Source organism: Lactuca saligna, chromosome 7 (assembly GCF_052625555.1).
Source record: "Lactuca saligna cultivar CGN05327 chromosome 7, ASM5262555v1, whole genome shotgun sequence".
Classification (NCBI taxonomy): Eukaryota; Viridiplantae; Streptophyta; class Magnoliopsida; order Asterales; family Asteraceae; genus Lactuca; species Lactuca saligna.
In genome coordinates, this window is record NC_136423.1 from 176,764,708 (window position 1) to 176,784,593 (window position 19,886).

A 19,886-nucleotide genomic window follows, 5' to 3' on the forward strand; every position below is an offset into this window, starting at 1 on the left:
CACGGAAATGGGACTAGGTGGCCTTTAGGCTTGATTTTGGAGTTTACTCCCCAAGAACGTTCTTGGGCGGTAAACTCCCGGATCTTGTGTTTTGGACATGTAAATAATGTTATTAAGCATATAACAAGTATTAAAACACATCTAGGGAAGTAGACTCACAATCTGGGATGAAAACCCGAAGATTCGTGAGAGAGAAATGGGCTTTTCTCTAAATGGAATTCAACTAATGAACCAATTTGGTTCAGAATTATATTTATAGTCCTGAGATTTTTGGTAGAAAATATTTCTATTCTCAGAATGGATTCTAATGATTCTAGGGTAATGGAATTTACAGTGTTGCACAAAATCCTTGTGCAACCACTCTCCTAATACCCCTTTTTGGTGTAAAACCCTAAAACTGCCAAACTTATTCCAAAAGTTTGAATTTTTACTGTAACTGCTCTACTACTATTGGATTGAAATGGTTTGATTTAGAATGGAAATTTCGGGTTGTCACAGTATATATTATTATATAATTCAAAATAATCAATATATTATATCAATTTAGTATACGAATTATTATATCAAATTTGACAACATTATTGTTATATTTAGAAAAAAAACATATATTTGTAGAGATGTCAATTATATAGGTAATTCTACGCAACGCGCGGGCATTCGCCTAGTATCAAGTTCGTTTGCGTATTTAAGCTCGTCAAACCATTGTCACCTCTAACGACCCTGGCGAATATCTGCCATTACTCCTCCTCCCCCTTTCCCTTTCTCAGTTGAACATGTTTTAAATTTTTGACATCCTTGCCATGCAACCCATATACACCTTCATGCTTGATTCGTTGTCTCTGGAAATCATCACACGAAACTCTACAACCCACCCTCACCATGGTACGATCAACAAGTTTTCAAATATCTAACCTAAGATCTTCATCGTCACAAATCGATAAAAAGTACATGAAGAAGTCATACCTAAGGTTCACAAACATCTAAACCCTTTCTCTATCCCTTTCCCGATGAATTATTTGGTGCATCAAATATATATATATATATACATATATATATATATATATATATATATATATATATATATATATATATATATATATATATATATCGTTCTGACTTATCATTGTCGACCTATTATTATATTCCAAACCTTTTCACCACCCCTTTTAACAAACACTCTTTTCATACATGGACTCTTCAATCTTAAACTTAATTTAATCCTTCTCAAGATCAATTGTGTGTTTTGATGTCATGTGAAAAAATGTTAAATTGCACCGTTTGAATGCCCTAAGTTGAAGATATCTCAAGGTCTATCATATAGGGGTAAAATCGTGAATTACTGATAGCTTCATTTTATTTACTTCTTTTTATAGTTTATTTTAGTACATTTCATTCGCATTTTAGTTAACTTCCATGCATATTTTCCCTTTTTGTTATTTTTATGACCATTTCGGGGTACTTTCTAGTTTCTTGAGCATTATTGCAGATTTTTCTTGGAAACTAGCGGGGCGGCACTCTTGGGAGGCGATTGGGCTTGAAGGGAATTGGAGATTTCGTGCTTTATGGCTATGAAGGTGATTCATGGGGTGGACTTGTCAATTGCTTGAAGGCTTGGAAGAATTGAGCTTTAAATTTGAAAGATGCGGGAGAATTCTTGAGTATGCAAGATCAATATTTGGGAGTTTGCGGAAGTTTTGAATGATGTGGATAGACAATATGGGCTCAAATTGAAGAAATATTGAAGAAAAATGGGCTAGAAGATGATTGGACTCGAACTGGGTCAATGGATTAGCTGTGGAGGCCCAAAACTTGAAGAAGCCCAAAAATGTCGTCAGTACCCGCGGCCCGCGTGGATTCCTGACAAGGGCAATTTCGGGATTTTGCTAAGAGCTCTATATTGGGAAGGTTGGTGTGCTTCTTTAGCATAATCTTGGAGGTCCGATTTTGAGCTTTTCTCTCTGGAGTTTGGAGCACTTTTGGAGGCTAAAAACACTTGAAGAACATCTTCTTTTCACCTCTTGAATCTTGTCAAATGTTTGGTACAATCTTATCTAACTTTGTTCATTTGAGTTTAGCCATGCTTGGCTAAACAAATCTTGGTTGACTTTTTGTTGAATCCTTTGAACTTTTGTTGGATGTTGAAGAATCTATGAACTTGTTCTTGAATCTTTATGGAAATGTTTTGTGTTTCATCATATTATCACTATTAGTATGTTTTTATTCATGAGTTTAAATATGTTTGTGGTGATTAGTTGGCTAATTTCTTGATTAAGTAAATGATCCTCAAATTAGCAAGCAACAAGTGATTTTTGTGTTGTTTTTGCTTCACACAATCATAAAAACAATTCCTCCAACATGGTGGTGAAAGCAATTGACTCCTCTTGGATTTGGTGATTTTTTGGTTCTTAATGCTAGTTGACTTTCACTAATTACATGCTATTTGGAATTAGTGACTTTGACTAAGGAAATTGTTATGAGCTTCTCTAGCCATTTCAACAATTAAGAAAAGTCTAGGTAATCTCAAGCTCCTTGGATTACTATAACCAAATTAAGGATTTAAATCAAAGTATTTCACTATTGGATTCTAATGATATGTTCATAAAAAATCAAAGTGAGGAAACTTTAAGTCAACCATCTCTCCCTTATTGATTTTACATCAAATTCTTATTTTTGTTGCAATTGTCTATTTAAATCATAGTTAATTCTAGTTTGTTTCAAGTATTTTCAAAACATCAAAACCCCCATTTTTAATTTATTGTCATATTCCAAGTATTTTTACAAAGAGATTTTTCATAGAGTTATCAAATTGAACCAATCTCCGTGGATTCGATCCCTTTACCACTATACACTATTTTAGTGTGTAATATTTAGGATTATTATTTGTGTTGGCCTTGACAACCACCAATTACTAATATATTTTAGGTGTGCCCGAATTTGAACCTTAGACTTCGTGCGTAGAGATTCTGCATCAAACACTAGACTCCCAACATAGATACCATTTCAATGTCATATGTGTGTGCAATTTTTTATGGGCTTCTCTATTGGAGCTTCTTCCATCGTTTGAAGATCCATTACTTCGAGAACACAAAGATGATGATGCATTTTGTTAAATTAGTAAATTTAATCTCTCTTGAACTTGTAAAAACTACAAAATTAGTTTTCATGCTTATTACTATGAAGCATGAGGTTTGAATCCCACCACAACAAAAACATTGATGTTTTACTTATGGGGTGATTTATGAGGCATATGGCATTTGGGCGAACGTAAAGGAGTGGAGGGGGTAGGACAGGGATGAAAATATGTAGTTATGTTGTTTTTTGTGTAAATATGTTTTCTTTTTGTGTGTATTTAATTAATTGGTTGTATATAAAAATAAAAAATGATATCTTTTATGTCACATTTTATTTAAAAAATAGTAAAGGACTTATTTATGTAATTAATTAACATTTTTTTAATGAAAATGTGCAATGAAACAGAGTAATAGACCTTCATATCAATTTATGTAATTACCTCTCATTTTCATTTTGTTATAAAAGGTGATCAATTTATTCATGCAAACTTTTGGTAATACTCCTCCCATCTCAAAATTATAGTCTATTTTTCTTTTTTGGTTTGTTCCAAAATAATAATTCATTTCTAAAAATAAATAACATTCTTACAAAAATACCCCCTTCATTATTACTTAACCAATTAAGCATTTAATAGAACATTAAATGCAAAGTAAGAACAAAACTATCATTTTATTAAATAAAGTTAATGGTAATTAATATAATTCTTAATTTATGTGTTTTTTGTCTGTGGACAATAATATTAGGACAGAAGGAGTATTATTGTTGGTTTATGGAGTTCAAGGAGACATAATTGGGTTTGTTAAAAATAATTTTAAGGATACTAAAATATAAATACATCAATAGATAATAAGATATAAATTTGTAGATAAATGAACATTTCACTTTGTAAAAATTACTAATAGTTCGTACAAATATTTATAATATTAAATTAAAAAGTTTAACTATTGTGTTTTTGTTGATTTAAACATGTGATAAACATTTAAACCACAAAATAAAATTTCCATGGAAGTTATAATGTTTTCTTACCCTGTTTTGCAAATGATTGATAGGTTCTTCATAAAAACTTTATTTACTGTTTTTTGTAAGACGTAAAGAATTTGCCCTCAATAACAAAGTCCACGTTCACGATCGTTATTCGTTAGGTTGTTACATCATATATCATTTCATTACTTTATGCAACCACTTTCTTTGTGCAACCTGTCTTTAACTATATTTGCATGTATGATTTGTGAAGTTGTATCATTTCTATTTAATATTTATTATCAGTTAGATTCCAATAATAAACATGTAAAAACAATACATATTATAAGATTTTTTATCAATAGAATTTGATTTAGATACAAATCTTTAGCCTTATGGTGGTTTATGTTTAAGTCTTAATAAACTCATAATTTATAGGCAAGTCACATAAGGTTTTTTGTTTGAAACTTATTTAAACATGTGATGACTTATTTAGTAAATTATTGGGGTTTCCTTTCCCCATTAAGCCCTATAGTTTCTCACAATTTCCATTTATGTTGTATGATTGTTTTCTCTAAAATATATCATTCAACATGCATAGCAAAGAATTATTTGTAAATTATTTCTAGAATAGTGTGTGTCAATACATACTTCTTCAAATAAACACGGTTAATCTATATAGTTTAACAAAAAGACCAACAAGATATAGTTAAAGATTTCAAGTAGTCCATGACAAAACTTTATATGAAATATGATCAAGAATGAATGTACTCTTTATAATATAATTAGATTATAAATCATGTATTATACGGTTGATAAAAATAAATAACATATAAAATATATATTTGCAAACATATATTTATATAAAATTAGATATTATTTTTCAATAAGATCTAACTGAAACCTTGCATATTTTCTAATATCGATTTGATTTCATCGAACACCAAATCAAAAATGTCAAGAAAAACCGAGTGAAAGAGGGAGGGTTAGGGGAGATGAAGTGGTAGAGTAGTATGTGTAATCATAATTAGGGGAAGTAACCTCCAAAAGAAATTGCAAAGCGATTTCGAAGGAAATCATAATCCTTTTATTTATTATAATTCTTTGAAATATGAAACTTTAACTTAAAAAGTATATTAGATAGTTTGTTTTGAAAAAGAGTTTTTAGTTCAGTGGTATCATATGTTGTTTTTTTCTCTTTGAGGTTAAGAGTTTAAGTCTCGTTTTAAACAATAAATAAACTCTTTCAGCGGTGTATATATATATATATATATATATATATATATATATATATATATATATATATATATATATATATATGGGAAAAGTGAATATACCCTTAAGGGTATATAAGCTTAGGTACTCAAACTCATCATACTACATCGTTTTGTATCATATATAGACATTGTAATTATCCAATGTTCTTACAATTCAACTTCTAACTTGAATTACTTCAAAGATTTTTATAAATTTCATATTTATCTTCCTCTTACATAATTGTCATTTTCAACAATAATATATATAGCCTACTAAGTGTTCGACAAAAAGATGTGATGTAAAAGGAAGATGATAGTGAAAATTTAAAAATATTGAATATAAATCAAGTTAAGGATTGAAGTTTAACAATATTATAATGAATATATCAAACAAAACGACATATTATTATGAGTTTGGGTACTTAAGCTTATATACCCTTAAGGGTATATTCACTTTTCCTTTTATATATATATATATATATATATATATATATATATATATATATATATATATATATATATATATATATATATATATATATATATATATATATATATATATATATATATATATATATATATATATATATATATATATATATCAGTTAAAAAAATAGTTTGTTTTGAAAGTTTTTTAGTTGAGAAGACGTGGCAATAAATAAACTCTTTTATTGTCGTAGAAATCTTTAAAGTTATTGTAATAAAAATATATAAATAATCTGTAAAAATTCAATAAATAAAAAAATTATTTTTAAAAGTCTCTTATAACTAGAAATTTATAATATATGTAAAATATTATTTTGATATAGAATTAATCACGTATATAATAATAATAATAATAATAATAATAATAATAATAATAATAATAACTGACCCCCTAAAATATCTCGAACTAGAAAATTGTAAATTACACTACTTTTTTTTGTATTGAAAAGTTATACGTGATGCATCAACGTTTGTATCTTATGCATCAACGGTTGTACCTTATGCATCAAAGTTTGCAGTCTCAACCGGACGTCGACAACTAAAAGCAGGTAGAAATTTGGCGCAAAATCCGTACGGTTGTGTGTCACACTCGCATTGGACAGACCATCTTCAATGGTGGTGGACAGCTGAACAAGAACACCTTTCTGGAGTCATCGCCGAAAATGGCGTGCCACCTCTCTACTATTGCCACCGGAAAGTCACCGGTATTGCTCCTTTCACCGCATTCTCCCCCAATCGCCAGGTATCCCCTTTCTCTCTAGGGTTTGTGAAAATTCCCCTCCTAATATATTCACTAAATGTGTTTTCCTAATGCTTCAATTGGCGGAATTTGGATAATTGACCTGAAGGGAGTTGTTATTGCTACAGAATTGCAATGTCTTGTTGATTGGAATTGGCAAATGTGATCGGTTTTAGGGTTTTGAGTCTTAAATCGGTGCCTTTTTTCTTATAGCATTTACATTTGGGTATCTGTACTTCAACAGGATCATTCTTGTCTTATTGAATTTATGTCGATTAAGGATGATGATACAAAAGAAGATTAAACCTAGAAATCCAATGTTTTCAATTGTTAGTGTTGATTCAACTTTATGGCTTCTATTTCATTTGTAATCTCGGTTACTGTAAATCCTCTAACCTTCATTTCTACATACAGGAAATTGCCAGCAAATACAAGGTTCAAATGTTGTATCAAATCACCAGTAACAATATCAATCAAGGATGCAACTACACATCTCGTATCAGCACTTGCTTCTTCCTTACTACTTCTATCCTCAACAAATCAGGTTGGTGGATCTAACCAAATGTCTAATATACCCTTCAACAAGCGACACATTAATTAACGTAATCATTCCCTCTTTTCAGGTTTTGGCTACAGAACTTTCACATAATAATTTATGTCAGATTTCAAGTACCACTAGCAACATGCCAACTCTTCCTCTTGATGAGGGTTCAAATCTTATGATGATGAGAGGCATGACAGCAAGAAACTTTGATCCTGTACGATACTCGGGAAGATGGTATGAAGTTGCTTCACTTAAACGTGGATTCGCTGGACAAGGTCAAGAAGATTGCCACTGCACCCAGGTAGTTAGTTGACAGTTGACAGTTGACAGTTGACAGTTGACAGTAGACAGTAACCAGTTATTCTGATTGCAGGGGGTATATACGATTGATATGGCAACACCAGCGATCCAGGTGGACACATTCTGTGTGCATGGAGGGCCTGATGGGTATATCACTGGTATACGGGGTAGGGTTCAGTGTGTTTCAGATGAAGATTTTGAGAAAACACAAACAGACCTAGAAAAACAAGAAATGATTAAAGAAAAGTGTTACCTCCGGTTTCCCACGTTGCCCTTTATTCCTAAAGAACCTTATGATGTCATCGATACAGATTATGACAATTTCGCCCTTGTTTCTGGTGCAAAAGACAAGAGCTTTATTCAGGTACACCAACATAGAATTCTACTTTTGTTAATCTTTACAATGTGAAACACAATACAACCTGTTCTGTTATGTTTTCAGATATACTCAAGGACACCAAATCCTGGGGAAAAATTTATAGAAAAATACAAGCTTGTGTTGGCGGATTTTGGGTATGATGCAAGCAAAATTAAGGATACGCCACAGGATTGTGAGGTGTCGGATAGCAAATTAGCTGCAATGATGTCCATGAATGGAATGCAACAAGCTTTAACCAATCAGTTTCCTGATCTTGAACTTAAGTCTTCTGTTGAGTTTAATCCTTTCACAAGTGTATTTGATACCTTCAAGAAGCTTGTTCCCCTGTATTTTAAGTGATCAAGGGTCTTTTTGGTATTTCATTGTGTGGAACTGCTAAATACACTAGCTTGTGTATACAACCATACAAATTTCGTTCATGTGCTCTCTTGAAAGTTATGGATTCATTGAAGAGAATGGACTTGGATTTTGATTTTGTTTTATTTTTAGTTTGATTTTTGGGTATAATATTTTTGGGTTCCCATTGAAGAAGATGAAGGAAATGAACATAGGGGCAAAATAGTCATTTTACTTAAACTTGATGGAGCCTCTTCTAAGCCAAGGGTCATAAGTACAATGAAAGTGATGCACTATAGGGACCATCCATGCAAAAAGTAAAACATCTTGACTGAATTCCTAACTTTTAAAAAAAGCCAAGCCACATGGATGAAATTTGTAATTTAGTCAAATTTTAACCTTTTTCTTCCTAATTCACAGTTTGTAGATTTCAATGGGTTAAAAGTTCATTAACAAGTAGTTGTAATTGATGTATTTTGCACTCTGTTTTGCATTAAGCCTGTTTAATCACTTATACTTTCATTTATGATCTCTTCAAGATATAATCTATGCAATTCTTTTTTTCCAAAAGAAAAAGGACAAAGAGTCATTTTAAAACATGTTTTCAAGTAGTTTTACTTTGGTCAAAGATTCAATCAAGTACAAAAAGCAATTTTACGAAAACACACAAAAAGCCAATTGCCATAACTCATAATGGAGACAACATGTTTTTGGCTTCATGTTCACAACTCCACATGACATGTTCTCACATCTTTCTAATGATTTCCTTCCACACAAGGAGAATTTGATATATTTTTGCATAAATAAACAAAAAAACAAGTAGCCAACAAAAGCCCCTTATCATATCCCTTCCATGATTTAAAATAACACGGATAAACTGGAGTAAAACATTTTTGTCCCCGAGTATAGCTAGTTTTTTCAATTTTAGTCTCAATATTTTCTCTTGCAATTTTGGTCCTTATTTGAGATTCTTTTACTCTTTTTTTGTCCCCAGTCCAAGTAATGAATATTTTCGAGACAAAAAGTACAAAAAAACATTTGTATTCAACGGCCCAAAATGATCATTTTACTAGGAATATGAACCAAGAAACGTTAAAGAACCTTAAATAAGGGACCAAAATTGAAATAGGACTGAAATTGCAAAATCTAATTTACTCGATAAATTTTTGTAATTTGTTTATTGCTAAATCCATTACACCGAAAGCTTTGAGAAACTAAGTTTCTTGAACTTATTTGTAATCGGATTTGCCCACGACTTATCGGGCACTCCACATTTTACATCCACAATTTCAACAATGCAAGACGCCTTTTTGTCATTCTTCTTTCTACCCGAAGTTCCATTTCCATCCCCACTGTCAGACCGGAGAAAAGGATTCCGGCTAGCCGTTCTGGCATGGTGATGCTTCGGTTTCCGGGAACCACCACCGGTTTCTTTCTCATTCGCGGTGGTGCCACCACTGCAACTGGCGGTTGCTTCCTCTGTTTGTACTTTTGGTTTCGGTTTTGAATCCATGGCAGCATTGTTAGGTTGTTCCAAGGTTGTTTTTGGAGATGGAACTTTGACTGATTGTAGTTCCCTTGACATTAACGCATTGATGGTGCCGGTGGTTCCAACTTTTATGGATCCACCACCACCTTTGATGGCTTCTAGTGTTTGAGCCATAATCTGTTAAGTCGTTCTTTCTGTATTAAGATTTAAGACACACAGAAACACGCATATATAGCTTATCAAATTAAGTAAAAAGAGAAGAACACCTATGAAATATTAATATCCCTATATTTAATTAGATTTGACACTTTTTAATATCTCTTCAATGTTTCAAGTAAATACACCTTTCTCAGTTTTGCTAATTTTGGTAACAAACTATTTTCTTTTTTTCAATAGTATTGAAGACACTCATTAGCATTCACATGTACAATCATTATCTGAATGTCGCTAAAATAACATTTTTAATCACTTGGTGACTGGATATTCAAAATCATGGTTACTAATAACTCAAATAATGGGTTTCCCAAGTTTAGTGACCCAATTCGCGAAGAAATATTTGTTACTAAAATTAGCAAGATAATGAGATGGTTGTTACACCAGCAAGATTCACACCTTTGGTTTTAGAATAATTTGTTACTCAAATTAGAAATAATTTGTTATGATTTACTCTCCAAAAATAAAAGCAAACCCTTAAACATGAACATGTTGCAAGGAAGATTCACACCTTTGTTGGATGATGAATTGATGATGACACCTAATTTAAACCCTAATCAGATGATGAATTGTCACCTAATTTAAACCCTAATCAGATGCATTGACAAGTTTCAACATCTAATCAATCAAGAATTCCAATACCCAAAAAAAAAAGATTTAAAACCCTAATACTCAATCTTAAAACTGATCGTAAACCACATCCTCAACGTGTCTGTTAGTGAACAATGGTGATCTGTTAATAGAACATTATAAAGAGCTTGAACAACTTAGAAGTCATTATTGAGTGTACTTCAGGTACCGAAAACAGATTTGAACAAGATAGGTACGAATCAAACCCTAATCGAAGAATATTAAGAACGCTTACCGAAAAGCAGAGTAGTTCCCAATTGAAAACTTATTCTAGTAATACAAAGCTCTTGAACTTTCAGGTTTTAGGGGTGAGCAACTGAAGAAGATATGACACATATGTGTGTATAGATGGAAGGTAATCAAAGCATAGAGGTTCGTAACTTCGTATAACCAGTGTAGAAGGAAGCTGAGACAAGATCCGGCATGAAATATCGAATCTACGTGGGAAATGGAGCAACTGGGAAGGACCACCGAAACCAATTTCAAAATAATTGCTTGAGTAAATTACAATAATGGTCCCCTTGGTTTGGGTATATATGTATTTGGTCTCTAACACTTTGTTATTAACTTCCATCTATCTTTTGGTTTTGGTTTGATTTTATTTGGAGTTAGTCTCTAGCTTGAAATTTCTAAATGACCCTTAATATCTTCTTCTTCTTCTTCTTTTTTTTTTTTTTTTTTTTCTTTTTTTTTTTTTTTTTTTTTTTTTTTTTTTTTTTTTTTGTATTTTATTAAAATGCAAACTTAAAAAATATATGGTCCCATGTTCCATGACACTAACAATTAACGTCTTACTACTTCACCCTCCCCCTTTTCTTGTTTCGCCTACCATCGTCATCTTCTATGTTTTGTCCACTCTCTTATCGGGGAAAACACTATCTTTGTCCCACTCCCCTCTATTATCTTGATCATCAACAACCACAACTACATATCGATTCATAGAATTGAGTTTACCTGTCTGACATGCCTGATTTCACCATCGATGTAAAGTGGATCTTCAGGAATTAGAGCATCCCAATCTCTACAAATATCGTCACATATCTACATCTTGTGCCCCAATCTCTGCAAAATACTCTTCCTTTCTCTATGACCAAACATCACTTCATCATTTTTTTAAAACCGCGTAGGTTAATTATATGTGGATTCAATGATTCAAAGATTCTCCGAAATCAAGTGTGGTTTTGTTGTATACGGTTTATAACTTACCGATGTTGGTCTTAGGGTAAGCGGCAAAAAGATGCGATGTGACGGGTAACTGATAAGAAAATGCCGCATTGGGTTGGAGAAATCGACAACAAGCAAACAATGTCACTTTGGGTTGGAGACATTAGGGTGGTGGTAGAAAAAAAAATAGGTAGAGATGTCGGATATGAAGGGGAAGGAAAGGTCGGTGGCCAGAGATAGTAGGGTGATAGTTTGAAAGGAAGAGGTGTCGGCGATGATGTTTTTATAGAGTGGGGTGAGTGCATCGACAATAAGTCATTTTTGGAGGTGATGGTATCATCGATAAGATGAGAGAAGAGAGAGGTAACGTGTGAGAAAAGAAAGAGATAAATGTTAGTTTTTGATAGGAGTCAGATTGTGGTGGGTTCTATTTTAATTAATATTATGAAAATGGTAAAATATTAATAAAGAAAAATTTAAAATTAAGCACATAAGGATATAATAATTATTATAAGTATGATAGGTAGTAAGCTTGATTCGAAATCAAACCTTAAGTTAAAACAAAAACGTAAACTATTCCAAACTCAAGGACCATTCGTGTAATTTACTCTAATTGCTTTGTGTTTGTGTGATATGTCCCGTCCTTCTTTCCTGCTACTTTTGTTGACTATGGTCTAGCCGTATAGGCTTGTTGAAATCAATTTTAGTAAATATATTATTAAAATCTATTGTGATATTATTTTATTAAAAAATTAAATGTAAAAGTTTGAAATAAGTAATGAATAAACATATTAACTAAAATTTATTATAATATTTATTATATTTGATCTTTAAGATTATATTGTATTTTAATTTTAAAAATTAAAAAAATCATAAATTTATATATGGATATTATTTATTTAAAAAACATCACAAAATAATAAGTGTTAAAACTTATTATAGATTGATATTTGGCAAAAAAATCTTCATTTATTAAGAAGGATTTGTTGTATTTTTATTTTTTTAAATTCATTTTAAAAATGGTAAGTAAAAAATCTTCAAGCTTATACGTATGTACAAAATATATTTATCATATGTGTTGTTTCTATGTTGACTTGCATAATGATTATAAGTGTTTCATATGTATTTGAATAAATAAGAACGGTAAATATGATAAAACGCACATGGATTATTTATTTAACAGATATTATAAACCCTTTCATTTCAAAAAGAATTTGCAGATCTGTGTATAACAAAATAAAAATAGGATAAGTTTTGTCAACAAAAATTTCATAATATAATATGTATGGTCGCTTATATATGTGATTCGTTTCTCTTTATAAAATATGATTCGACAGGTTCATGAATTATGTATGTTTGTTATAATTTTTTTAATATTTAAAAAAAAGTACATCTTCAATAATTATGGAAAACAAACATAGAGAAAGTAAATGCAAAATAATTTAGAAGTGTAAAAGGGTAATAAAATATCAATTTTATTAATTAAAAAACACAGTAAAAATTTATAAAATGTTAAAAAAAAAAAATCATTATCACCTGTTTACCATATTTTTAGCCCAAAAAAATAATATTGATATAGATATTGAATGAGAGGAAGATTGTAAAGTTTCATTGAAAAAAAATATCATATTAATCTAACGAACTTATTACGTTTGTCGGATTTAGTCATAAAAAAATTTTTTTTTATGCAATAGGTCAGTAAACTTGCATATTTGTTGTCAATTACACCATTTTATGAGTATAAGGGGTCATCCGGTTTTCTTTTACTTATTTGAAATCTTATTAAATAAAGTTTTTATTTTGTTAATCTACCTATGTAATGTTACGAGGTTCATAATAAATTAGGCGGTCTTCTTCCAAAAGTGTGTTCATCTCAGGGAACTCAAATTACCCACTATCAAAGTTGTGTGACGTAAGGGCGTGTAATAAGTTTTCGAATATGTTTAGTGGCTTCATATCCTTCTTGTTCTCTTTCACAAACTCATTCCAGTTAGTCTTCAACAGTCAACACATAACTGCGTCTGCTTGTGCTTTTCAATCGCCACATCTTCATGACCATTGGTTTCTGATGCAATCGCAATCTTGGCCCCACAACTCAAACTCCTTTCCATTCTCCAGATCTTGTTTCTGGTTTTTTGCCAAGAACTCATCCGTTTTCAGTTGTTTCAATCTCCAAGTGCTCACCATTGGCTTACTGTTCATTTTGTCTTCTTAGTAGGAGGCTTTAATGTCTTTGAGTCTTCTTCATCTTTCTCTGCTAAACCCTAGTGCTAATATTAATTTTTTATGGATTAAGACTAACAGTGATTGTGTTAGTCCCACCGGACCTCATGTAGCTTAAACTTGAAACATGAGGCAGATGGGGAGTTGGACTGTCATCTGAAGCACCAGTGGCACCGGCACCGACATCGACACCATTAAGGTGTGGCGGAGATGGTGATAGGTTTGAAGCATACCAACACCGGCAACAAATTCCCCTACTCCTGAAAACTCATTTACAAGTTTCACAAACTCTCCCAAACCCAAACCTTCAATCACATTCCCGTCACAGTAAACAAAATGCTCGACGTCGTCGAAAAATCAAGAAACATAAACCTTTTATGGGATCTGATCAATGAAATCGGGCATAACCGTTTGGTTACAGGTAAAATCTAGGAAACTCTAATCGGAGTGATTGAGACTTTATGTGGGTGTAAACTTGCTGAAGAAGTTAAACACATTGATTTTAAATTGAAGGAATGGATTAAACAAGATGGTTCACCTACAAGTGTTTGATTTGTGGGTTTTGTGAAGGTTTTGATATAGATATCGATGGTGTGGAGAAGATGATGGAAACGCCTGATCTTTGGTTTTAATTTTGACTTATAGATAAAGAAAATTAATGGTTTGAATTTTTTGGGAAATTTCATCTTGTTTGACTATCACTTACATGTAGGATCCAAGTGTAAGAAGTGTGTGTTTAGGTGACATTAAACCTGCTATAATGAGTTAACGTTTCAAAACAAACACATGAACGACCTTTTAAAACACAAATGCCCATAAAAAAACATTACTTTGACCTTTAGACTTTTTGGCTGACTTGGACTTATGGTTTTTAGGTAAAAACAAAGTCCATGTCCATAAAAAAAACAAACACATGAATGACCTTTTAAAACAAACATAAGAAATTTGTTGGGTTAATATGATATTTTTCCAAAAAAACAATACTTTGACCTTTAGAGTTTTTGGCCACTTGGATTTATGGTTTTTAAATATATATATTACATGAAACCAACCAACATGTTACTGTACCAAATAAGTTGGTAGTCAATATGTTTTATGTTGGTGATTTTAGTATTATCAACATATTTTACTGTAATTATTATTAATGATGAGATAAGCCGAGTTCATTTACTAACCGAGTTTAAAGGTGCACACTCGGTGTGATAATTGTGAACTCGGGAATACCGAGTCAGCCCCTGGCGGTGGTTCCGCTAACCGGTCAGCGGATGGGGTTCCAAACGGCAGCGCCCCAAAACCTAAACGGATTTCTATAACGAGTTAAGCTCCAACCATGCATTTCCCGCCAAATTATAAGTGTTGAAATCACTGTGATGTTAGAATCGATTATGTCTTATAACCATATATCCAACCACTTGTTTTGGCACCACCAACTACTTTTCCCTCTTGTATAAGAACATATTGTATGTTCTAGAAAACGGGTTACAAACTTACTCTAAAAAACGGGTTACAAACTTACTCTCAAAAATCGTACTTCTAGTTCTCTTTATCTCCGAAAAACACAAAACAAGGTATATTTTTCTGTGTTTTGAATTTGGAAGTGACTTGATTTCCAAATTGCATTTTTTTTGGATTATGCAAAATCAGATTCCGTGATATCCTAGGCGTAAGGGTCGAAATCACAGATTTTGGAAAGTGATTGCAATAACGGTCCTATAAATTATCCAAGTTAATTTATATTCTAAGACCCCAAAATCTTACATTTTATAATCAAAATTATACAAAATTTGAAATATAATGACACGGTAATATATAAGCAAAATCGTATTTTTCAATAGTCAACTATATTTATTAGCTACAACTTTAAGAGCATGTGTACAAGTCGTTTAGCCACATTAGTCACAGTCCTGCAAATCTAATTAAACCATAGCAAAAACCAAACACAAACCATCCATCATACCATTTCTAGGTCTTTATTGCTTAAATTTATATCATTTATAGGTTGCTTAAACTCAAACTTAAACAAATAACACATAATTCAAGAACAATTTCACCAACTTATTGCTTAAACTCAAGTGAATTCAAAAAACCATTTCACAGTCCTGCAAATCTAATTTGGGAACATCATATACATTAGATCTTATTTTCAAGACTTGAACATCAGATCTTGCCAAATCCTCCAACTCTAATTAGAGAACATCCAGTAGAAAATATACATGGAGTCTTTTTTCAACTTAACAATCGGTCATTAAACATATAGTCTTTGTTTCTGAATTCCCTGTTATTTATTATGCTCCAGCAATTCCAAGAAAACAACCATAGAAAACCAAAAACCATGTCTTATCATCATCTTCTTCATCCATTTAAATACGAGAAAACCACCATTAAGAGAGAATGATAAAAATATTGTAATGCCTGTAAAACTTTGATTTAAAAAAAATACATTCTCTTATATAAAATTTGACTAAAACTACATTCTTTATGTGAATAAACAAAACGAAACTTCATAGTTATATCTCAAACATATGCTAATAGTAAGTAAAAAAAAAAACATATTTCTAAATTCTAACTCCCCCCAGTGAGCAAACTGAAGAACAAGTCTTCTTTCTCACCATTGGCATTAACCCCATCATTTGGCTTAATCAGAACTCCCATGGTGTCATTAGTTTTAAGAGGTTCAGGTCTTTTCACTGATACAAAAGCCACTTTCTTCTTTAATTCGGGTTTAGGTTTAAAAGAATCTAAATTATTATCCAACAATTTCAAACTTGTAATTTGTTCTTGTTCTTTGTTGTTGCTTGAAGGCTCTGAATGATCTTTTTCAGCATTTTGATCGTTATCTTGTATGCAATCGTGAGTAAGAAGATTCTCTACTGAAGAAAGATTGTCCGCTTTAATGGTGGCAGGGTCTTCTTCAGAAGGATTGTCTTCTGTTATATCCACCGGTTTTTGGGCTAAATGCAAGAAATAGCAACATACTTTCGTTCATTTGTTTATTATATTTATAGCATATCATAATTTTGTTTCTTTATATTACACCATTGTAGTTTGAAAAATATATAAGGAAAAAAAAAACAAAGAGAGTTTTGTTTACCTCCAAGAATAGTTTCAATGCTTTGATATTCCACTGTTGATAAACCTTCTTCACATATGACATCAACATTTGTTGCCTCTGGATTTTTGTTATCCAATTCACTCTTCCTCTCAACTAAAACAAATTTATCTGTTTCCCATACACATTCCAAAAACACAACTTCTTGCTCATTTTTCGGGTAATATTCCCTAAAGACCTACATGTCACTCACACAAAAAGATTATATTAATCAAAAAATTAAATAAAATTACATTAAAACAGAAATACAACAAAGGAAATACCTCAATTCCTTCTTGGTTAAGTTTCACGGACTGCTGCTTTTGTGAAACAGAAGAAACCATGTTGAAGACTAAAACAACATCGAGTAATATCTGTCGAAACAAAATAAAAAAAACTAGTATGCATAAGGATTAAGGAATTAAGCCCAAAATATAAAAATATAAAAAAATAATAATAATCATTATAAAGTTTACTTGCTGAGTTAAAACTCGAAGACGTGCAAGTATAGCCAACACAGTCATGGAGAATCCCATAAAAAAGGATCGAGCAAGCAAAGTAGATATCTCTCTATTCCAATGTCAAGGAGATCAACAATAAAAAATGTATGAATAACAAAAAAAAAAAAAAGAGAAAAAAAAATCGTATTATGCAGTTTCCACTTAAAACACTTCATTTGGTCAAAATATAAGGTAGGATACATAGCTGCCTTCACCATTGGCTCAACCATCTGCAAAAAGAAAAAACAAAAACAGATATTGAATGTTAATGAATGGAGCTAAATTCTATTAAATGAAGAGCTTAAAACATATAAATTTTGTAAGAATTACCTGTGAAAGTAAACGTGCAGCACCCTGAAGTCGAACCAGAAAATTATGTTTAACACCATCACATTTTCTTCTCTTTAAACTATGAATTATAAAAGTATCAACTTGAATTCAAACAGATTGCAGTATATAATATATAGAGCAAAATAAGTTTTTCTTTAGTAATAATATTAATACCTTTCCAAGAGCTGAACTTTTTGCTTAGGTCGATTCCCATTGATGACAAGAAACGAAGAGTTAACAATTTCCTCCAAGTTAGTTGATTGAAGAAGCTTGCAATCTCTTCTCACCTACTTTGCAAAAGAACTCTGGTTACATAAACCAGATATAGCACACATAACATAAACTTATGTGCAGTTCACTGAAACTAGAGTTTATCCATGATCAGATAAGAACTAAAAGTGGTTTAGAAAACATGAAGCAATACCTTCAACAGGTATTGGAAATATGAGCTTCTGCGATGCTGGTTTTTATTTTTGTGGATGATTCTATCAAGAACACCTAATTCTGACTGGAATTGACTAAGGAAAGATTGCAATCGTGCTTCAATGGTTTCAGACTGAGCATCCATGTCCTCAGCTATTCATAGACATATGTTAGCAATATCATGTACCTAAGAAATGTGAAGGCAGATAGTTATCCCCTTTGCCAATGTAATACACAATTTCTACTTTATTTTCATGTAGAGAAACTCTAAATTGGTACATGTAAAAACATTGGCCCAAAACACACAAAACAACAAGAGAAAACAATTCAGCCAATACATGAATATATTAAACATGTAACTGATCAGTGAAAACATGCATATTACAAAAGTAATCCCTCTCAGGCATTTGATCGAACAACTTGCATGCAATCTGATTTCTAATCTTCTGATCATTCTGAGCAATCTGATTTCTATCCTTCAATTAACTTTGAGCGGTTTTTTCATCATCAAAACTTTGGTTCGGAAGAAATATAAGCCATAAGACTAAAGAACTCAAGACACTTCATAATCGAGAAATCTAGATGAACATGGATTATTGACATGAATCCATGAACCCAAACAACAAACAATTAGAAACATGAACAGCAAGTGAACAAACACGAGTTTTGTATACGAACAACCAAAATAAGCAATAGGCATCACATCATCACGAACGACATTGATAACCTTGCAGTCAGTATCAGTATTGTCGATTTCAAAAGAAAGCAGAAAAAAAGGAAGACAAATGGAACCTACGGTGGGGTGCGACGGTGTAGCTGTGGGGTGCAAAGGTCTCCGGCCGCTGGCTTCACAGGTGAGGCGATGGAATACGGCGGCGAGCAGGGGAGGAGTCGACGTGAGGAGCAGACGCGATGGAGTCGTAAGTATAAACGCTGTGGTTGAAGTCGAAGGTTTTATTATGTATGGGGTATGGCCAATTTTCAAATATGGAACTGATAATAAGTTTGAAAAAAACTTAGCCAAACACCCTCTTAGTAGGTTTTGGAGAAATGAAAAGCGCCATGTTGTTTCACAGCGAGCATGATCAAAATTTTGAAAATTCAACTCTAGCTTGCAGAGGGAAAGTGTCAAAAAGTAGGCCCTAACGCAAAAGATTTCAAACTATGAAGTTGTAAACTCATAAATGCGTGCGTGTACGAGAATCACAGAGAGGACGTACCTTGTCCATCTATCGGAGACGCCATTGGAGGTCTTGATCGGAGAAAATTCAGGGATGCGGGAAGCGACGGCGAGGGGGAGGGAAAGGAAGAGGGATGCAGGCGCGGGCCTTAAACGTTGTGATGTTCATATATTAATGGGCCTGAGTAAGTAACTGTTGGCCTATTGGGTATATACACTATATACGAAACTTCACATTATATTATATATACATTGATCAGAAAATGTTAATTTTGTGGGTCTGTAAAACGAAAAATCAAAAAAAAAAATTAATTATTATTTTCGTTATTTTATTTATCTAAAAATAAATAAAAATATTGTTTATTTTTAATATGTACTGTAAATATTAAAATGTGGATTTTAGAATTTTATAATATTTTAGTATTCTACTAAAACTTGTCAGATATGTAAAATATTCTAATATTCTACAAGAATATTTCATTGATATTTCAAAAAAAATGATAATTTATTTATTTATTTATTTTGGAAAATATAAATGATGCAAATAATATTTAAAAAAAAAAAGCAAAAATTT

The 19,886-nt window shown here is 31.9% G+C and overlaps 3 protein-coding genes across 8 annotated transcripts; 1 reads left to right on the forward strand and 2 right to left on the reverse strand.

Annotated features, from left to right (window-relative positions):
* The first annotated feature begins 6,334 nt into the window (after positions 1–6,334).
* CHL (chloroplastic lipocalin) lies at positions 6,335–8,218 on the forward strand. The gene is made up of 5 exons (XM_078963378.1): positions 6,335–6,516; positions 6,928–7,057; positions 7,137–7,358; positions 7,431–7,721; positions 7,800–8,218. Exons 1-5 carry the CDS (start codon positions 6,437–6,439, stop codon positions 8,073–8,075), a joined length of 999 nt encoding a protein of 332 aa, XP_078819504.1. The 5' UTR covers positions 6,335–6,436; the 3' UTR covers positions 8,076–8,218.
* A 991-nt stretch (positions 8,219–9,209) lies between these two features.
* On the reverse strand, positions 9,210–10,824 carry LOC145004454 (hexon). Of its 2 annotated transcripts, none has more exons than XM_078963380.1 (2): positions 10,640–10,824; positions 9,210–9,738 (listed from the first exon to the last, which is right to left on the reverse strand). In XM_078963380.1, the coding sequence occupies exon 2, from the start codon at positions 9,733–9,735 to the stop codon at positions 9,265–9,267; it is 471 nt and encodes a 156-aa protein (XP_078819506.1). In that variant the 5' UTR covers positions 9,736–9,738; positions 10,640–10,824; the 3' UTR covers positions 9,210–9,264. The 2 variants fall into 2 exon arrangements, with proteins under 2 accessions (XP_078819506.1, XP_078819505.1); XM_078963379.1 differs by having other exon boundaries at positions 9,210–9,755; positions 10,640–10,780.
* Positions 10,825–16,186: 5,362 nt separating this feature from the next.
* LOC145007567 (uncharacterized) lies at positions 16,187–19,480 on the reverse strand. Of its 5 annotated transcripts, none has more exons than XM_078966483.1 (10): positions 19,353–19,469; positions 18,929–19,274; positions 18,134–18,285; positions 17,884–17,996; positions 17,710–17,788; positions 17,581–17,609; positions 17,356–17,449; positions 17,164–17,253; positions 16,883–17,078; positions 16,187–16,742 (listed from the first exon to the last, which is right to left on the reverse strand). In XM_078966483.1, exons 3-10 carry the CDS (start codon positions 18,275–18,277, stop codon positions 16,354–16,356), a joined length of 1,134 nt encoding a protein of 377 aa, XP_078822609.1. In that variant the 5' UTR covers positions 18,278–18,285; positions 18,929–19,274; positions 19,353–19,469; the 3' UTR covers positions 16,187–16,353. The 5 variants fall into 5 exon arrangements, with proteins under 5 accessions (XP_078822609.1, XP_078822607.1, XP_078822608.1 ...); XM_078966481.1 differs by having other exon boundaries at positions 18,134–18,319; positions 19,353–19,468; XM_078966482.1 differs by having other exon boundaries at positions 18,134–18,319; positions 18,929–19,065; positions 19,353–19,414.
* Positions 19,481–19,886: the final 406 nt, after the last annotated feature.

Bases quoted from the DNA above. Each gene is read 5' to 3' on its own strand.
- LOC145004454 (XM_078963380.1), bottom strand. From the start codon at position 9,735: ATGGCTCAAACACTAGAAGCCATCAAAGGTGGTGGTGGATCCATAAAA.
- LOC145007567 (XM_078966479.1), bottom strand. From the start codon at position 19,377: ATGGCGTCTCCGATAGATGGACAAG. The intron at 17,997-18,133 runs GTATTGCTTCAT...TTTGCAAAGTAG, and splicing joins ATTTCCAATACCTGTTGAAG to GTGAGAAGAGATTGCAAGCT. The intron at 16,743-16,882 runs GTAAACAAAACT...TCTTGCATTTAG, and splicing joins CATTGAAACTATTCTTGGAG to CCCAAAAACCGGTGGATATA.
- CHL (XM_078963378.1), top strand. From the start codon at position 6,437: ATGGCGTGCCACCTCTCTACTATTGCCACCGGAAAGTCACCGGTATTG. The intron at 7,359-7,430 runs GTAGTTAGTTGA...TTCTGATTGCAG, and splicing joins AAGATTGCCACTGCACCCAG to GGGGTATATACGATTGATAT. The intron at 7,722-7,799 runs GTACACCAACAT...TTATGTTTTCAG, and splicing joins AAGACAAGAGCTTTATTCAG to ATATACTCAAGGACACCAAA.